Source organism: Schistocerca cancellata, chromosome 6 (assembly GCF_023864275.1).
Source record: "Schistocerca cancellata isolate TAMUIC-IGC-003103 chromosome 6, iqSchCanc2.1, whole genome shotgun sequence".
NCBI classification, from domain to species: Eukaryota; Metazoa; Arthropoda; class Insecta; order Orthoptera; family Acrididae; genus Schistocerca; species Schistocerca cancellata.
The window spans coordinates 588,911,854-588,929,198 of NC_064631.1; the positions used below are offsets into that span (position 1 = coordinate 588,911,854).

General features: G+C 41.3%; 1 protein-coding gene across 1 annotated transcript in view; it reads left to right on the plus strand.

Annotated features, from left to right (window-relative positions):
• Nucleotides 1–13,855, plus strand: part of LOC126191060 (ERC protein 2-like) — a 446,691-nt gene extending 432,836 nt beyond the window's left edge. Inside the window, exon 2 of the mRNA XM_049931772.1 lies at nucleotides 13,727–13,855. Coding sequence (XP_049787729.1) covers nucleotides 13,727–13,855 — 129 coding nt within the window. The remainder of the gene's footprint in view (nucleotides 1–13,726) is intronic.
• The last annotated feature ends 3,490 nt before the right edge of the window (nucleotides 13,856–17,345 follow it).

The window sequence follows — 17,345 nt, forward strand, 5'->3', positions numbered from 1 at the left end:
TAAATTCTGGTTCATAGATCTTTGTCTTGTCTTTACATTATCAATCTGAAACCTTCTAATGTTTCCTGGTCCCTTCCACAATGCAGTCTACTTTCGTGATTCTGAAACCAAGTGTTGGCAGTGATTAAATTATGCGCTGTACAAAATTGGCTCCTCCTTTCATCCCCCGCCTCCTTTCTCAAATTATTCCAGTCCTTCCCTCCCCCACAAAGGAAATTTAATTTTTATCCCCCTTAAGTATTTTGCCATACGATGACTGCTTATGCTTTACCTTTATTTATTATTTCTTGATTCATCCAGGGATCATCTCACAGTAATAAAGGATATCCAGTTTCTTAAATAGTTCTTTACAATGAGACCGACTACTAATTTTAGTTATTAATTTTATGGCACTTTTCGGCGGTTTGATAACTTCTCCGTCGTTTATGCATTTGATCCCCAAAAAAGAGTCCCCTAGTTAAGAACTGAGTGCACGTAAGAATAGTATGTCGCAACAAGACACTAGGCAGTTACAAACCGATGCTAGAACCTTAAGAGCATAGCACTCTGATGACATTCTTTATGCCAGTATGTTTGTGTGTTCATTTCATGCTAATTGAAAATCGATATTCATCTCTAAAAATGTTATTTTTTTTACGAAGTCTACAGGTTTATCATATATACTAAGTGCATGCTGCTTCCGTTTTCTTTACATTCAGTGTTAATTTAATACTGCTGCTCAGTTGTAAACATCCTTGAAGGTTTCATTTTCTCTATTACAAATTCTGTTGTTTTACCGGTGCCTATAATGTTGCTGTCATTAACAAAGAGAATTTTTTCTTCATGTTTTATACTGTCTGGAGAGCCATTGATGTACAAGCAGAATTGGACTGAATACGCTACTCTGAGGGACATCTGTGTTTATATGTTTCTTGTCTGATAATAGTTTTACTAAAAATTTATCGTCAACAAGTGAGTGAACTATGTCTACCTTTTGCACCTCATCTTTCACGTAAGTACGGAACCATACGTTTGCTATTCCTCTTACACCTTATCCGTTTAGTTTGTGTAACTCGTAGGCTTTTGTGATCAACAGTGTCAAAAGCCTTTGACAAGACAAGTACCGTGTTTGACACAATAATTCCTGTCTAGAGGTTCAAGTACCACTTTTGTGAATTCTGTTATGGACGATATTATACTTATTTCACTTCGGAAGCCAAACTGTACTTCGTTAAAAAGGTTATACTTAGTGATGTAAGTCATTAGTGTATCTTTCGTGATTGATTTAATTATTTTTGAGAATGCTAACACTAGTGAAACTGGTCCGTAGTTTTCTATACTCTCTGTATTACCTTTAGGTTGTAAAGGTACAACCCGTGCCTGCTTCAGGTACTCTGGAAAAATGACTGAACAAAACGACGCATTTGTTATGTTTGTTAACAGAGTTTGTATACTGTCTGTGCACGTCTTCAGAACAGAGACTGGAACCTCATTTATTTCTGCTAACTTTTTATTCTTTAATTTTTGTATTGTCTTCCTGACTTCACTTGTGGGAACAGTATCATTGTGCATGCAGTGTAATTCATTGTAAGTGCTACACGTGTTTTAGGAAGATTTTGTTGCAACTTCTCCGCAATATCAGAGAAATAGTCATTTACAAGATGTGCTAGTTACTGAGGATATTCTACTGCTCTAGTCGTATTTATTACTAGTATGTTACTATACTTGTCATTATGTTACCATTGAATGATTTTTTTAGCAAGCAGTACCACCCTGTTTATCTTTTTGTACCTTTGGTATTAATTTTTGAACTATGGACTAGTGTGGTGCTTTTGCAAAGAACTGAGAAATTGAGGCTTCTGGGAGGGCTTTCTAATACCCGCAGCTATGCATCTACTTTCGGAAATGTCTCCTCAAAAATTAATTTAAATGATGTGCAGAATTTATAGAACTTAAAATCTAATTTTTTCCGTACACACTTCATACCAGGTTTGATGTGCCAATACCTTAGAGAAAGTATGTATTTTACTTTCAGAAAAGATCCTCTTGTGGGCCTTACCAAGTGTGTCTTTAGCTTTATTATCTGACAGTAATGATCATATAGGCCGAGATCTTTTATAAATAATTTACCGTTTTCCCTGCCGATATCTGTAAGTACATAGTTTGAGACAGATGGTAAACTTCTTGAGACCCTAGTAGCAATGTTTTCATTTCTGCGATGCCAAAAGAGTTCAGAATGTTTAGGAAATTGTTACTAATTTCACTCTCAAAATCTGTGTTAATATTAACGTTTCTCCATATTGTTATATCAGTTTTATGGCTTTACACTCTTTCTAGGACGTCAGTTAATTTGTTGAAGAAAGTGTGTTCACATTACCATCACGTGAGCGGTACAGGCATAGAATGATTTACTTTTTATGGAGGCCTAGCTTTGTTAGTTCAATAGCTGCTAATTCAAAATGTTTATGAACAGTACTTTGGATCAAGTCTTCTCTAACTTTAAACTATGTCACACTTCTGATATAAAGGCAGTTGTGCAGTAGCAGCTTGTACTTTGACGGTACACGATATGCTGTATATCAGTGTTTCTGCGTAAGTGCTCCGTGTCGCAACCACACGAGTATAGAATAGCCTGTAACGCCGGAAATGCATATCCTCCTATTTCCATCTATTGTACTATAATTTTTTCCCTTGTTTTGTTACCTCAAGATATGACATTTCTGTCTCTTTATATATTGTAATTGTTTTACTGTTTGTATATATATATTTATGCATTTATGTTGGTTTGTTTTGTGAATATTATTTGTATTTATACGCTGGGTCTGGCCTAGGGAAAACTATGCTATCGAACGAATACGTCGATAGGTCGTGTGGAGAACCAAAGAGTTGAGGATCCTTGGTAGTGTTAACTCTGTCGCGTGGAGCGCGTGCAGAGGGGTCTGGCTGGGGTGGTGCAGTGGAGCAGGTGTGTTGTGGGAAGCTCCCGCGAGTTGCCGCGCTTTCGGGGTTTGGCAGCATGTAATTGCGCTCGACTTGCGATGATAGTTTCTGACATGGAGTCGCGGACGAGAAGCATTAGCTGGCGCACATCAAGAGCCCGTTTCGTCTGGTGACCGTGTCGAGAAGAAGGCGCGCCAACATCCAGCTTCTGCAACAGCGACGGCCGACAATGAGTGACTGTCGCCACCTCCTCGATCGACGGCTTCAAACCTTCAATCAACCAACAAGGAAGACTGGAAGCACGTAAAGTTTTAGAACTGTATGGCAGACCTCAGCTTTTCAAACTTTTAAAATTGTTGCATCACAAAATTACAGCAACTTAACATGAAAGTTTGTTGCTCATTGTCGCAATTGCATTACCCAGCAGGGTCCCTTCCTTTTCCGGAATGAACCCGAGTGTCGTTGAAATTCAAACGCCAGCATCATTCTACTTCACTGCTTTAATTTCAAAGTTCAGTTAAGGTATTCATAGCTGGCTACAATATTTATATTACACAAGCACAAATTAAGAGTGCGAGTTTTGTTACCGTATTTTAGCTTACCTGTGACTGCAGCTCAGCTTGGTACGTACTAAATTTTACTATTGTTAATTGTTCAGAATCATTTAATTCATCTTTCAAAGTTAAATCTCTTATTTATAAATTGCATTGATTCAAGTAGCTTTTGAAATGATTGTTGAGGTAGTCCAATACTAACCGTATTTTACTGAATTTTGATGTGCTTCAGAAAGAAAGCTCACTATTAACTTCAGTCACTAAATTAACTTTAGATTTTCCGGTTTTATTAATTCTTTTGCTAAATTAAGTCAGAGTGTAGCGAAATTTATTACTTCTGACAAACTTTCAGTTTTCACACTACACATGTCAACCTTCAGTTGCCACGCTTCTAGTGCTAGTTATATGTGTAATAACCTTTCTTTTTCAGTTACTATAGTAATTATCCTTAGGACTGGCGACCGTAATTTACCCCAAATCTCAAATATCTAATTACCGCTAGTTAATTGTTAACGTAACGGCCGCACATTTACTTTCTTTATTAACTTTACCCCTTTTCAAAATTTAGCATTTTTCCTTTCATTTAGATGTAACCCTTTCCTCCCTCTTTACCGACAAATTAACTTCGGTGACGATTGCTTTTCCCAAATTTCCATTAGGTACACGCGGTTTAATTTTTCACTGTCATTAAGGTCGATAAGTGAGGGGGAGGTTACAAGCCTACCCCGCAAAATCAGAAAAGTTATGATTTTTTCCCGAGCTTTAAAAACAAGCAAGTGATTGAAAAATCCGGTAGCTTTTCATTCACTCCTCGCTGAAGCAGAAATCACGGTAATGTGCAGTTTCAATGTTGTTACCCAAATTCTTAGAGACGATGTAATTGATGGCGTCCTTTTTCTCTTTCTCCTTGTCGCTAGTTTATTTCCTTTTCTCGTTTTTTTATATTTATAACATTGAATTAAGATAGATATTTAAATTAAGATAGTTACAATATGAATGATGTATAAACTATCATGTATAGTATTATTGAATGTGTACAAGGGTTGTTTGCAACCGATTTTTGAGTACCACTCAAGTGTTTGGGGTCCTGCCCTGGCCGTGTGGAGGTAAACTGTTGAAAGAATTCAGTGAATTGCTGACGTGAACGGTCAGTTGAGCTACTCAGGAGTGAGACGGAGATGGCTCAGGACCTTCATTGAGGGTGAAACTCCCTGACAGATGAAAAGTATATACCTGACCGGCAGCTGAACCAGGATTCTGAACTTCCGCGGGCAGTGTTATAACCAAATGAGCTGATCACACACCACGGTTGGGAATCTTTGCACGAAGAAAGGCTTGGATTTCGCGAAACGCTGTTCGATAGACGTAGAGAACCACTGGCTGCTGCTGCGAAAAGATTGTACCATATCCATTGTGTGTATGTCTCGCAGAAAGACGTTAAGGCCTAGGTTTGAGAGATTAAGAAGCGTACGGATACATAGAAACATTATTTCATTACCGAGGGGAACAGGGGAACTTATGGCAAATAATGGTAAAAAGCGCACCCCGTGCCGCGCTGGACAGTGGTTTGCAGAATATATACGAGGGAACTTGAAAAGTGAGTTACACGGTATTCTGGCATGCCAAGCAGCGTTTATGAAATGCTGTACTACATTTCAAAGTGACACAGATACATGCCACTGTTTTTCAACATGGTCACCAAATCTCCAAGCCCCTGTATACAACGCTTGGAACGTTCTACCCATCGTCCAGTTCCTCGACTGTAGAAATCCGCTCCTTGGTCACGGAGCCATTCGAGAACCGCTGTGTGAACGTTCCCACAGCTGAAAAATCTGTGACTGCTGCGAATCAGTTCCTCGGCTGGCTGGAGATAGTCGTCTGTGGTTGCTGACCTTTCTTCCCTATCAGCATCACGCAGGTTTATGCGGCCTTGGTCAGATTGTTCGCACCATTTCACTACAGCTTGTGAATCAGTGTGTAGTTTTGACGTTTTGGCCACAAGAATTGTACCGTCCCGCCTACTTTAACGGTGGAGTGGGTTTAAAGTTGCTGCGCCATCTCGTTCCCACACTATTGTGCACCTGTTAAGGCCGATTCACACTAAACATCAACGGAAGGCAACCGACCGTCACGTCACTTCACCGTCAAATGGTGGTCAACAGGACGTCAAGCCGCGTAACCCAATACCGAACGGTGAAAGTGAGGTTGGAGACATCATCCGTAATACAAATAGTCGCGGTATAGTGTCGGAATTTGAGGATCAAACAACTATGAAGTTTAGGCCAAAGCAAACTTTATAACCGATATTCTTGATAACTATTGTATGGTAAATTGCTGAAAAGTGAAATAACGTTTCAAAACATCGGCATTTATTTGCTGGCGAAAATATATACATACAAACAATTCAATCAATATTTATAAAGAAATACATAGCGTCTGTTTACGGTACCCATTACGTTGCTTTTTTTTCTTGTAGCATATAACGTCATAAACAACTGTATTTTCCTCCTTCTATAGAGCTGACTATTTACTTAATGGAAGGTTATTTAACAAAAGTTGCTTCAGCGATTATTATTTATACACACTGTAGGACACAGCTCCGTTCTGTCATTTTAAAACTTAAATGAGTTTTTGCTTTCAGGAATCTGGCCTCGCTTAAGCACGAAATCCATTAGAATAACATGAGTGAGCGCGAGGAAAATAGGTTTACTTCCGATGTTAGCAGATGACGACACAGTTCCCCATACCTACGTCTGCGCAAAAACCTCCTTCCCGAGAAACCTCGACGGTGACGTGATGTTGACTTGGCGTCCATGCCGTTGACGGACTGTGTGAACGGCGCCATTGGAAATGCATTGTTGAATATTTTGACGCCGGCCGGAGTGGCCGTGCGGTTCTAGGCGCTACAGTCTGGAACCGAGCGACCGCTACGGTCGCAGGTTCGAATCCTGCCTCGGGCATGGATGTGTGTGATGTCCTTAGGTTAGTTAGGTTTAATTATTTCTAAGTTCTAGGCGATTGAGAAGTTAAGTTGCATTGTGCTCAGAGCCATTTGAATCAATATTTTGACGTGACGTGACTTGACGTGACGTGACTTGACGTGACGTGACTTGACGTGAAGTGACGTTCCGTTCCGTCAAGTGTGTATCGGCCTGTATCTGTACTGCAGCTTATCTGTGTCCGCAGGAAAACTAGAGCGTGTACTCTCTTTGACAATGTGGGACTATTGTTGCACAATAGTGTGAGACGACACGAGTAACTCACTTTCTGAAGTCCGTACGTAGGCGTGGGCCGCGCCACGCCCTCACGTCCGCCTCGCTGTGCATTCCATGTTGTGGCGGGCGCCGCTGAGGCGTAAGGCTGGAGGGAAGTCCTGTGAGTGTATAGCAGCCACTCAGGCCCTCGTACCTAATAATTAACGGCTGTCGCGTCGCCTGAGGGTGCGTGGCGTGGCGTGGCAGGGCCCGGAAGGGCGCGCTTTCCGAGTGGCTTACCCCCGCGGGGGGCGCACGCGGCCGGGCGCCGACCCGCGCTCGTCCATCACGCCACCCCTTTTCCCAGCTGAGCCGAGTGTATTATGCCGCTGACGGGGCAGTAAAAGCGAGCCAACCTATACTCCAGCTTCTCCGGCAACACGGCAGCCGCATAACGCCAACTTTCCAGGCTGCGGCGGCCACGTGCAAAAGTCGATTTGGCAAAAGTGTTACTGTGTGGCTGTTATGTGAAGGCCACGGCGGGTAGTTCCAGCCTCGTAAATGTTTTTGCTCAGCTGACGGGATCAGAGTTCCGCATGTGTACACGTTGTAATAGTTCGTGGTAACTAAAGATTAAAAAAAAGTCTTTTAGAATTCCTCCGTTACAGTTTTTCGTTGATTTTGGAAATTTCGACAGTCGCAATTCTACTTGCAACAGGTTCAAATTCTCTTAGTAACCGCAGTGCTTTCAGCAACCGTTTTGATTTGTTGTTGTGGTCTTCAGTCCTGAGAGTGGTTTGATGCAGCTCACCATGCTACTCAATCCTGTGCAAGCTTCTTCATCTCCCAATACGTACTGCAACCTACATCTTTCTGAATATGCTTTGTGTATTCATCTCTTGGTCTCCCTCTACGATTTCTACCCTCCACGCTGCCCTCCAATACTAAATTGGTGATCCCTTGATGCTTCAGAACATGTCCTACCAACCAATCCCTTCTTCTAGTCAAGTTGTGCCGCAAACTTCTCTTCTCCCCAATCCTATTCAATACCTCCTCATTAGTTATGTGATCTACCCATCTAATCTTCACCATTCTTCTGCATTTCGAAAGCTTCTATTCTCTTCTTGTCCAAACTATTTATCGTCCATGTTTCACTTCTATACATGGCTACACTCCATACAAATACTTTCAGAAACGACTTCCTGACATTTAAATCTATACTCGATGTTAACAAATTTCTCTTCTTCAGAAACGCTTTCCTTGCCATTGCCAGTCTACATTTTATATCCTCTCTACTTCGACCATTATCACTTACTTTGCTCCCAAAATAGCAAAACTCATTTACTACTTTAAGTGTCTCATTTCCTAATCTAATTCCCTCAGCATCACCCGACTTAATTCGACTACATTCCATTATCCTCGTTTTGCTTTTGTTGATGTTCATCTTATATCCTCCCTTCAAGACACTGTTCATTCCGTTCAACTGCTCTTCCAAGTCCTTTGCTGTCTCTGACAGAATTACAGTGTCATCGGCGAACCTTAAAGTTTTTATTTCTTCTCCATGGATTTTAATACCTACTCCGAATTTTTCTTTTGTTTCCTTTACTGCTTGCTCAATATGTCAGTTCAGTTCAATGATATCAAATTCCAATTCACATTCTCTGCCCTGATCGTTAATTCCTTATCCAGTTCGTTACTGTTACTCCACAACAATCCTTCCACTATTACAGTTCTAGTGCTCTTGTTTTCTTTATATTCTTGTTTCTCACATCCGCATTTCTGTCTTATATGTGTTAAAGTAGAAGTTTGGGGGAAAGTAATCCTTCACTGACCCATTTAGTGAAATTGGATTACTGATTCCAGTTCTGTCAAACAACACACATTGATTAGGGATAGTGCACTATGACTAGTGCACTAGTGCACTATGACCTTCACGCCAAGAAGTAAGGAATGTGAACCATGGCTCTAATAACAAAACAGTCGTACTTCGAAAGTTGCATTTATAACCTATAGTCTGAAAACATGGTCATATTATGTAAAACTGTGGCGGCCACGTGCAAAAATCGATTTGCGAAAAGTGTTACTGTGTAGCTGTTCCCACCAAGGACGTGCACCATAGCACTTTGAGCAGCACAACACATTTTTGTTTTTGAAAAAGCATCTCAGAGTCTGACGTTTTTGCTGGTAGTTGCACTTGAGGAATCCCTGGCCGTTTCCCATCGACTGAGACGTCGCAACTGTCCTCATGGCAACAGTTTTCTCTGCTGGAACTTCCTCCTCTGAGATTATTCTTAGAGAAAAAGTACTGAACTGGGATCTGAAACAAAATGTTGTTGTAGCCGCAGTTCCATATCGTATCGTCCCTTCCATAATTATTTAAAAACAAACAATTTATTACCGTGCGTATAGTTGTCTCGGCACACCATCTCTCGTCCCGATTTGGTAGAAGCCATCGGCCGTTGTCTCGAGGACAACACCCAAGATCGACCAAGCATCTCCTCTTCCTCTGTCGCAGTCGGAAACTGGAACTCTCACAGTACAGCCCTTCTCCACTGTTGGGAAGCAGCGATCTGAACACCGCCGCTTTCTTTGCGGTTGTTCTTCTAAGCACTTGTACGCTCCAGTTCCGTGTTTTTTAATAGCACGAGTTGACACGTCTAATCAGTCACGCAGTAGTCATTATCCTCACGAATACTTTCTTTCTCTCTGTTCTCAACCTCTGTTCCTGTTGGTATGTTATCCTCTTGCAATGGAGATTTGTTGTGATCAGTATGCTGCAGCGTTTCAGTCCCTGTCTCATTGCTAACACTCACTTGATTTGCTGTCTTTTCAAGGTAATCCTCAGAGTGAACGTTCATCAATGCTTCAGGAGGTAAACTTGTTGAGGACAAACCATGTGTAAGAGGGCAGCCAAACATAGCTTCGTACGGAGATCTTTTAATTCCCAAATGTACAGCGCTATTCTTCATTAGGTGCACAAATGTCAATGCACGGTTCCACTCCGCGGTGTCGTCCTCCTGCATCCATGCAATTAACGTATTTTCTGTCTTGATTTGCTCCCTCTACGCTGCCTTGGCTCTGACTGTGTATAAGTTTACCGTGGACGATCTTAAAATTGGGCCATAGTTCAGTTAAGCTGCTCATTACTTTGTTAACGAACTCTCTACCATTGTCAGACTGCAATACTGAGGGAGCGCCTAACAATATAAAAATGTCAATAATGTTATCACATACCTCTTTAGCTGTATTGAACTTAAGTGGCCTGAGAACAACGAATTTAGTGGGGTGGTTCTGATAAACCATTATGAATTTGTTATCTACGTCTGGTTACGATTGGAAGTCGATGAGATCAACTTGACATCTGGACTTAAGCTCATTGAGCAGCACTGGCTTCACTGCTATTCCTTTTTTCTGACCTCTTTGCTTTTGTAAACAAGGCTCACACAAACTAAGATAAATTTGAACATCTCTGTATGTTATATTACAGAACTTTGACTTCAAGCATTTCATCATTCAGTTGTGTCCACCTTGGCTAGTTATAACATGAGCATCATGCAGAATATCATACAGTTCTTCATCATCAACATAGTATTTAATCTTACCTTCTTCAGTTACAGGTTGAATTAATTTGGTTACTCCATTCACTTCCAGCACTTCACATCTCTTCAAAAACTTGTAGTCGTTGCCATCCCACATTCGTCCAGATTTTAGTGACTTAGTCTTGCTGATAAGTGACTCGTGCTTTTCTCTGTCCATGAAGACAGAACTGTAACTGAGATTTCCCCGTTCTACTCTAAGATGTTCGGAGAACTTCACTGATTCAACCATAGCTGCACTGATGTGAACTGTAACTGCGCTACTGTCAACCATAGCTACACTACTGTAAACTGTAACTGCACTACTGTCAACCATAACTGCACTGCTGTATAACATAGCAATAACAAGCTGACGACAATTACATTCATGCTGACGAGTGGTAGCATTGTTGACGCCAGTAGTGGATAATATGCACACTGTACACTTTCCCTAGCTGATTACAGTGATGATTCACCTTCAATAGTGAATGTGTTTTCTTCAGCTTATGATAAGTTCTCCTTGATCATTTTAGTGATGGTGTACATCCACTTGGGAAGGTTCACCTTTCCTTGTCTTCCTCTTCCACTATAACATATGTACTTGTACTTTCATCTATAGTTTTGTAAATCTCTGTCGTATTATTGCTTCCCTATCTTGTTATCAACTGTCCTACCTACGTTATCAATTTCTATTTCATTCTCTCATTTTCTGCTTCATGTGTTTCTTTACCCACGCACAAGTAATTGGTAGATGACAATTACAAACAATCGACAACTTAGATATTTATGTTTTCCCACTAGAAATGCAACGTATAACCATTTTTAACATATTCACAATAACCACCATTCCGCCTTTCACAAGATTTCACTTTGCTAAAACCGTCCTGCCCGTTATCATGTACGTATTACGGATTTTAATTTCGGTGATCACAAAGAAAATTTTGCATCGTAAATACGCCTTATAGCAATTTATATACATTTCTATAGATTACACACATTTCAGTAACAACCTTTAACACGGATAATTGTTGCTTCGTTTGAAGATCCGCCCCTGGCACACTCGTCTCTACTGCGTGGTTTTCCACTGCTCTGGACATTCCATAACCTGCTTATTACTATATAGCAGAGCTGCCCGTTTAACTTCATTAATGCACAGTAATTGGCCATGTACAACATATTAATTAAATGTTCATGGATATTTTGCAAAATTATATTCAACAGTTTTCCATTCGCTGGCCATTTGGCGGTCAAAACTGGAATTATCTTTGATAGCAAATTACAACTCACTGCCGTCCCGTAATTAGCCACGTAAATTTTGTGTACTTACTTTCTTCTCTTTCAGTGCAGTGAAGTACTTTCTTCTCTTTCAGTGCAGTGAAGTAAAAAAAAAAAATTCCAACTTGAGTTCAATAGCAATATGAGATACTCATATGTTTTCTTTACTGCTACCATATATACCTTGAAGAGCCAAAGAAACTGGTACACCTGCCTAATATCATGTAGGCCCCCGCGAAAATGCAGAAGTGCCGCAACACAACGTGGCTTGGATTCGACTAATGTCTGAAGTAGTGCTGGAAGGAATTGAAACCACGTCTCCTGCAGGGCTGTCCATAAATCCGTAAGAGTACGAGGAGGGGGGGGGGGGGAATCTCTTCTGAACAGCACGCTGCAAAGCATCCCAGCTATGCTCAATAATGTTCATGTCTGTGGCGTTTGGTGGCCAGCGAAAGTGTTTATACTCAGAGGAGTGTTCCTGGAGCCACTCTGTAGCAATTCTGGACGTGTGGGGTGTCGCATTGTCCTGCTGGAATTGCCCAAGTACGTCGGAATGCACAGTGGATATGAATGGATGCAGGTGACCAGACAGGATGCTTATGTACGTATGTGTCACCTGTCAGAGACGTACCTAGATGTATCTGGGTCCCATATCACTCCAACTGCACACACCTCACATTATTACACAGCCTCCACCAGCTTGAACAGTCCACTGCAGACATGCAGGGTCCGTGGGTTCATGAGGTTGTCTCCAGACCAGTATACTTCAATCCGCTTGATACAATTTGAAACGAGACTCGTCCGACCGAGCAACATGTTTCCAGCCATCAACAGTCGAATGTCGGTGTTGACGGGCGCAGGCGAGGTGTAAAGCTTTGTGTCATGCAGTCATGAAGGGTACAAGAGTGGCACCGGGCGGAGTGGACGCGTGGTTTTAGGCGCCATGTCACGGACTGTGCGACCGCTCCCGCCGGAGGTTCGAGTCCTCCCTCGGGCCTGGGTGTGTGTGTTTTGACCTTAGCGTAAGTTAGTTGAAGTTAGATTACGTAGTTTATAAGCCTAAGGATCGATGACGTCAGCAGTTTGGCCCCATAGGAACTTACCACAAATAAAAAAAATAAATATAGATCTTGTGTTGCTCTTTTCAAGCGTCTTCCGCATACAGATTCAAAGTGACACAAAGATACAAGCCACATAACGCAAATGCAATTAACTACGAAATTATGAAATGTAATGTATGTGAAATATACTTTTAAGTGAGGTATAGATGAGGAACGTGTGATATGAAGTAGTATGTTGAAAACATATCGTTGTTACTATTTTTTTATGGATTCGAATGTGCAGTCATTTGTGTAGTTGTACGCCTCGACCTGCGTGTACCGAAATAAGATACGTTTTTGGTGGATTGTTGTTGCACAAATTTCTACGCGTCGAATATACCTCGTACCACTTTGACTGTTAGTCCATCGTCACATTTGTACTGCATCGTAAGTCCGAAATGAACGGCTGAACTCGACAGTGGTACACCTTGAATCTACTTGTAAGGAATGACTTAAGAAATTTAAGCACTGAACTTTTGAACACCGTTATTTCATTGAGAATATTGTCCCCTTCCTTTCTAATATATTCACATATTTCTATATCCTCCGCCTCAAACATCCAGCACTTTGTATTCTCAATGTATTTCTAATTGTTTGTTGTCGTTGAAGGTCCAAGAGCAGTCTACACCTATAACATGTATTCCTGCAACTTATTCTCTGTATTTTGGCAGTGGTGTGGCACTCTCGAGTATCAACAAGATTGGGACCACCCAGGATTCTTAAGCGCAAAGCTTTGAACTCTATAACTGAGCTAAAAGAGCCGCAAATTACAGCTCCTTCAGCCAATGAACATTCCTGCCTGACGTAATAAAAGCTTTCTTGTTTTTCTATGTCTGGTCGTAACTAATTAATCTCCTATTTCATCGTAAGAGCCGGCCGGAGTGGCCGTGCGGTTCTAGGCACTACAGTCTGGAACCCTTGGCCGCTACGGTCGCAGGTTCGAATCCTGCCTCGGGCATGGATGTGTGTGATGTCCTTAGGTTAGTTAGGTTTAAGTAGTTCTGAGTTCTAGGGGACTGATGACCTCAGAAGTTAAGTCCCATAGTGCTCAGAGCCATTTTTCATCGTAAGAGGGACAGTAATAATATGACGTTCTCTTGTCCTTGCAGGTAAGGAGGATGCCTAAGGTTTCTTGCAGCTTCATTCAGAGCAAAAGTAAGTATAATTCGGGGAAGACTATTTACTTTCTCCGTGTTATTTGGATGTACATACAGGGTGTCCAGGAAAGGGCTCCCTGATTTCAAAGTGAATATCTCGAAAACAAAGACTTATAGACGAATGCAGTAAACAGTATGTTTATTGTGAAAGCTGTAAGAAGTTTATACAGCAGTTCGAAATAATAGTTACCAAAGCTGCTAACAGATGGCGCTGTACGCTGTACAGCTCATATCAGCATATATAAGTGAAATAATCGTATGAAAACAATCTTTGCAAACAATCACATCACAATGTTTTCAAAATGTTCACCATTGGCACTACAGAGGTGGCGCAAACGAAGAATGAAATTCGCCATCACATTTCGTAGTGTCTCAACCGAAATGGATTCACATGCCACAGAGATCGCCGATTCTAGCTCTTCCAGCGTGGCGGGATGCTTCGGGTAGACCATGTCTTTCACTGTGCCCCACAAAAAAAAGTCACAGGGAGTCAAATCCGGCGAATATGGAGGCCAATCCATGCCTGCACCAGTAAATTTGGGATATTCCAAAGCAATGAATCGATTCCCGAAGTATTCCTCAAGAAAGCGAAACACTTGTTCGGTCCGATGTGGTCGGGCTCCATCTTGCATAAACCATTCAGTACCTGGTCGATCCTCTAACGCTTGCTGTGTGGCGATAAATTGTTCCAAAATTGCAACGTAACGTGCACCAGTGACCGTGTCTCGAATGAAAAAAGGGCCAATAATGCCTCTGCTGTATACTGCAGCCCACACAGTAACTTTAGAATACAGGGGTTTCGCTTCACACCAATATGGCTTTTCGGAACCCCAAAATCGCCAGTTCTGCCTATTCACGTATCCATTCAGGTGGAAGTGTGCTTCATCTGTAAACCAGATGCAGCCAACATCAAATCCTTCACTATCAATCATTGTGAGCATCTGATGAGCAGAGGCAACCCTTTGTTGCACAGTTCGTACGAGTGTGGCCTGGTGCGTTTGAATTTTGAATGGAAACATGTGTGGGCTCTTTCTCAGTATTTTCTGCGTGCTGGAACGCTTCAAACCAGTCTCAGATGCAATTCTACGGACGGATGACATTGGATTTCGCTGAACAATTCCAGAAACTATGGCGATATTTTCAGGTGTAACTGCGGTTTGCTTGCGGCCAACATGCCCCATTAGATCATCAGTTACGCTGCCTGTTAGTTGAAATTTTGCGAAGAGCGTACGAATGGTTTTCGCATCGTGTCCTTTTGGAACATTAAATCGTGCTTGAAAACTTCGCCTTGTTGCCGTAGGACTCTCTTCTAACCATTGGTAGTCTAGCACCAGAAAAAGGCGTTGTTCAATGGAGTACATGGTTTTAATCTCTTCCTTCGGTACGCTAACCTCCTTTCACCTTTCAATAGTGGAACTGATGGCTCTGGGCTTCGGATCACTATTTATACTAGGCATTACGTATGGCGATTACAGCGCCATGTGCTAGCAGCTTTTGTAACTATTATTTCAAACTGCTGTATAAACTTCTTACAGCTCTCATAATAAACATACCGTTTACTGCATTCCTCCATTGATCTTTGTTTTCGAGATATTTAATTTTGAAATCAGGGAGTCATTTTCTGGACACCCTGTAACATAATTCACTTAATGACGCCAGAAGGGCAGCAGGTTACAGTTTTGTGTCGATATTTTCATCAGAAGTTCACATTTCAATCACTCTTTGTATGTAATAATTAAAAGAGATATCGCTGAGAAGAAATCGGAATTAGTTATAACAGTAGGAGCTACTGAAATTGGAAAGTTATTTGGTCCAATATAGGGAGTTGACGAAACGAGAGCTGGGCCACCACAGTTCAGTGCAGAACAGTATTGTCGTGTCATCGAGCTAGCAAGTAATGTGCAAGCTAATGCGTAGTCACTCTTGACATCTCGGTTTCTAAATTGGTGAGTGGAATCATCTATGAAAAAGAAAGAAAAGCAAAGAAAAATGGAACAGAAATTTATGTGAGTAGTAATTTTCCGCAGTATCTGTATCAATTGCATCCTCGTTTATAATGGAATAAACTGCTTTTTGCGTGCCGAAGTGTGGGTAGTTTTAAGTCGGGTGCCTTTAACACTCTATTTAAAATAACTTTTTTGATTTATTTAGTCTGCGCGCTTGCCAACTTTTTTCGAGTATATAATGTGCGATGCAACAACGGCTATAGGAGTTCCAAGGGATGCTATTGTAGTTGTCTTATACCATTAGCGTACGCAATCAAGCGCTCGTTTACGAGGGCCCCGCGGTATCGTAAATGTTTATCTGCTGTCTACCGCAATCAACGTTTTGTTATCTCGCCACGTTACTGTTCCCGACTTGTAATTAGGTTGCAAAAGCACACTTGTCGTTTCCTCGCCGCATTTATTTCGCATCTGGTGTAACCCAGGCAATAAGAGGCGTCGACAGTGAGGAACTGAAAGGAATGTTGTTAGTATCCTGTAAATTTCAGACGAGGTAAAGTTGTTGATTACCTTTGCCTCGTAGGTGCTCGAATTTCGGATCATGGGCTTTTGGTTTAAATTAAGTTAGTAACTTAAAATTCACTACTTAGTGCAAATTGAGCGGCCCACTGGCATTCAACATGATTTATCGAACTCACGTCCCTTTCGATGGCTGGAATGGAACGTATCTCCGTCTCTCATTATAGAGCCCACTTCAGTGACATCACATTCGCTGTAGTATCTCTTTTCAATTCATAGATTAATACCATCCTAAAATGTAAAATGTTACTGTTCTTTTGGTTGTTTGGTTGCGCCTTGCAGTGTCAGGGACGCCTATAAACACGCAAGCCATCCGAAGTTTGTAAATAAAATCTCTGTGTATCGCACTTTCAGCCTTCTAGCGTACTGTGACTGACCACCTCTGTTCCTGCAGTTGTACGCGCAGGAAGTGGAACTAAATATTTACAAACTGTGAAAAATGTTATTTAAGTTTGTAAGCGATGAATCAGAATTCTAGCCTATGGAATTTTCTTTTTATCTTATGATGTATAGCCCCCCTTACTGTAGAACTTTTGTAACTCCCTGATTGTAGTGTTTATGGAATCAAGACAATTTTTTTCAGCTAATGAGACTCCAGCATAGCGGTAGTGTGTGTTTGCTCTGATTATGGAACCTAAATGCCGCAATGAACTGGCAATAGAGAAAATAGTTTCGTGAGCTAATCGACCTGCAAGCAGAATCTATGTATACACAAAACAGTGTTTCTGTCGGCATAATTCTCCCACATTAAACTCTCTATGCCTAAATGACTTCGTGCCGTAACATATCTTGTAGGTTCCCAAGTACGTTAGAACCATATCAGTACAGGCATTTGTGCATTAAAACAGAAAAAGAATAATTGTCCAAGTACTTTTTGTGAAGTGTCAGAATACTTGTGCGTCTAAATTGGACGGCTGTGTCTCGTATTGGGAACAAATACGAGGAGTATTCGGAAAGTAAGAGCCATTTGTTGATATATAATTTTTGCTAGCTCAGAAAAAGTTACAGGGTGCAGCGTCACCTAATAATCGTTTACGAAGTGACAGAAG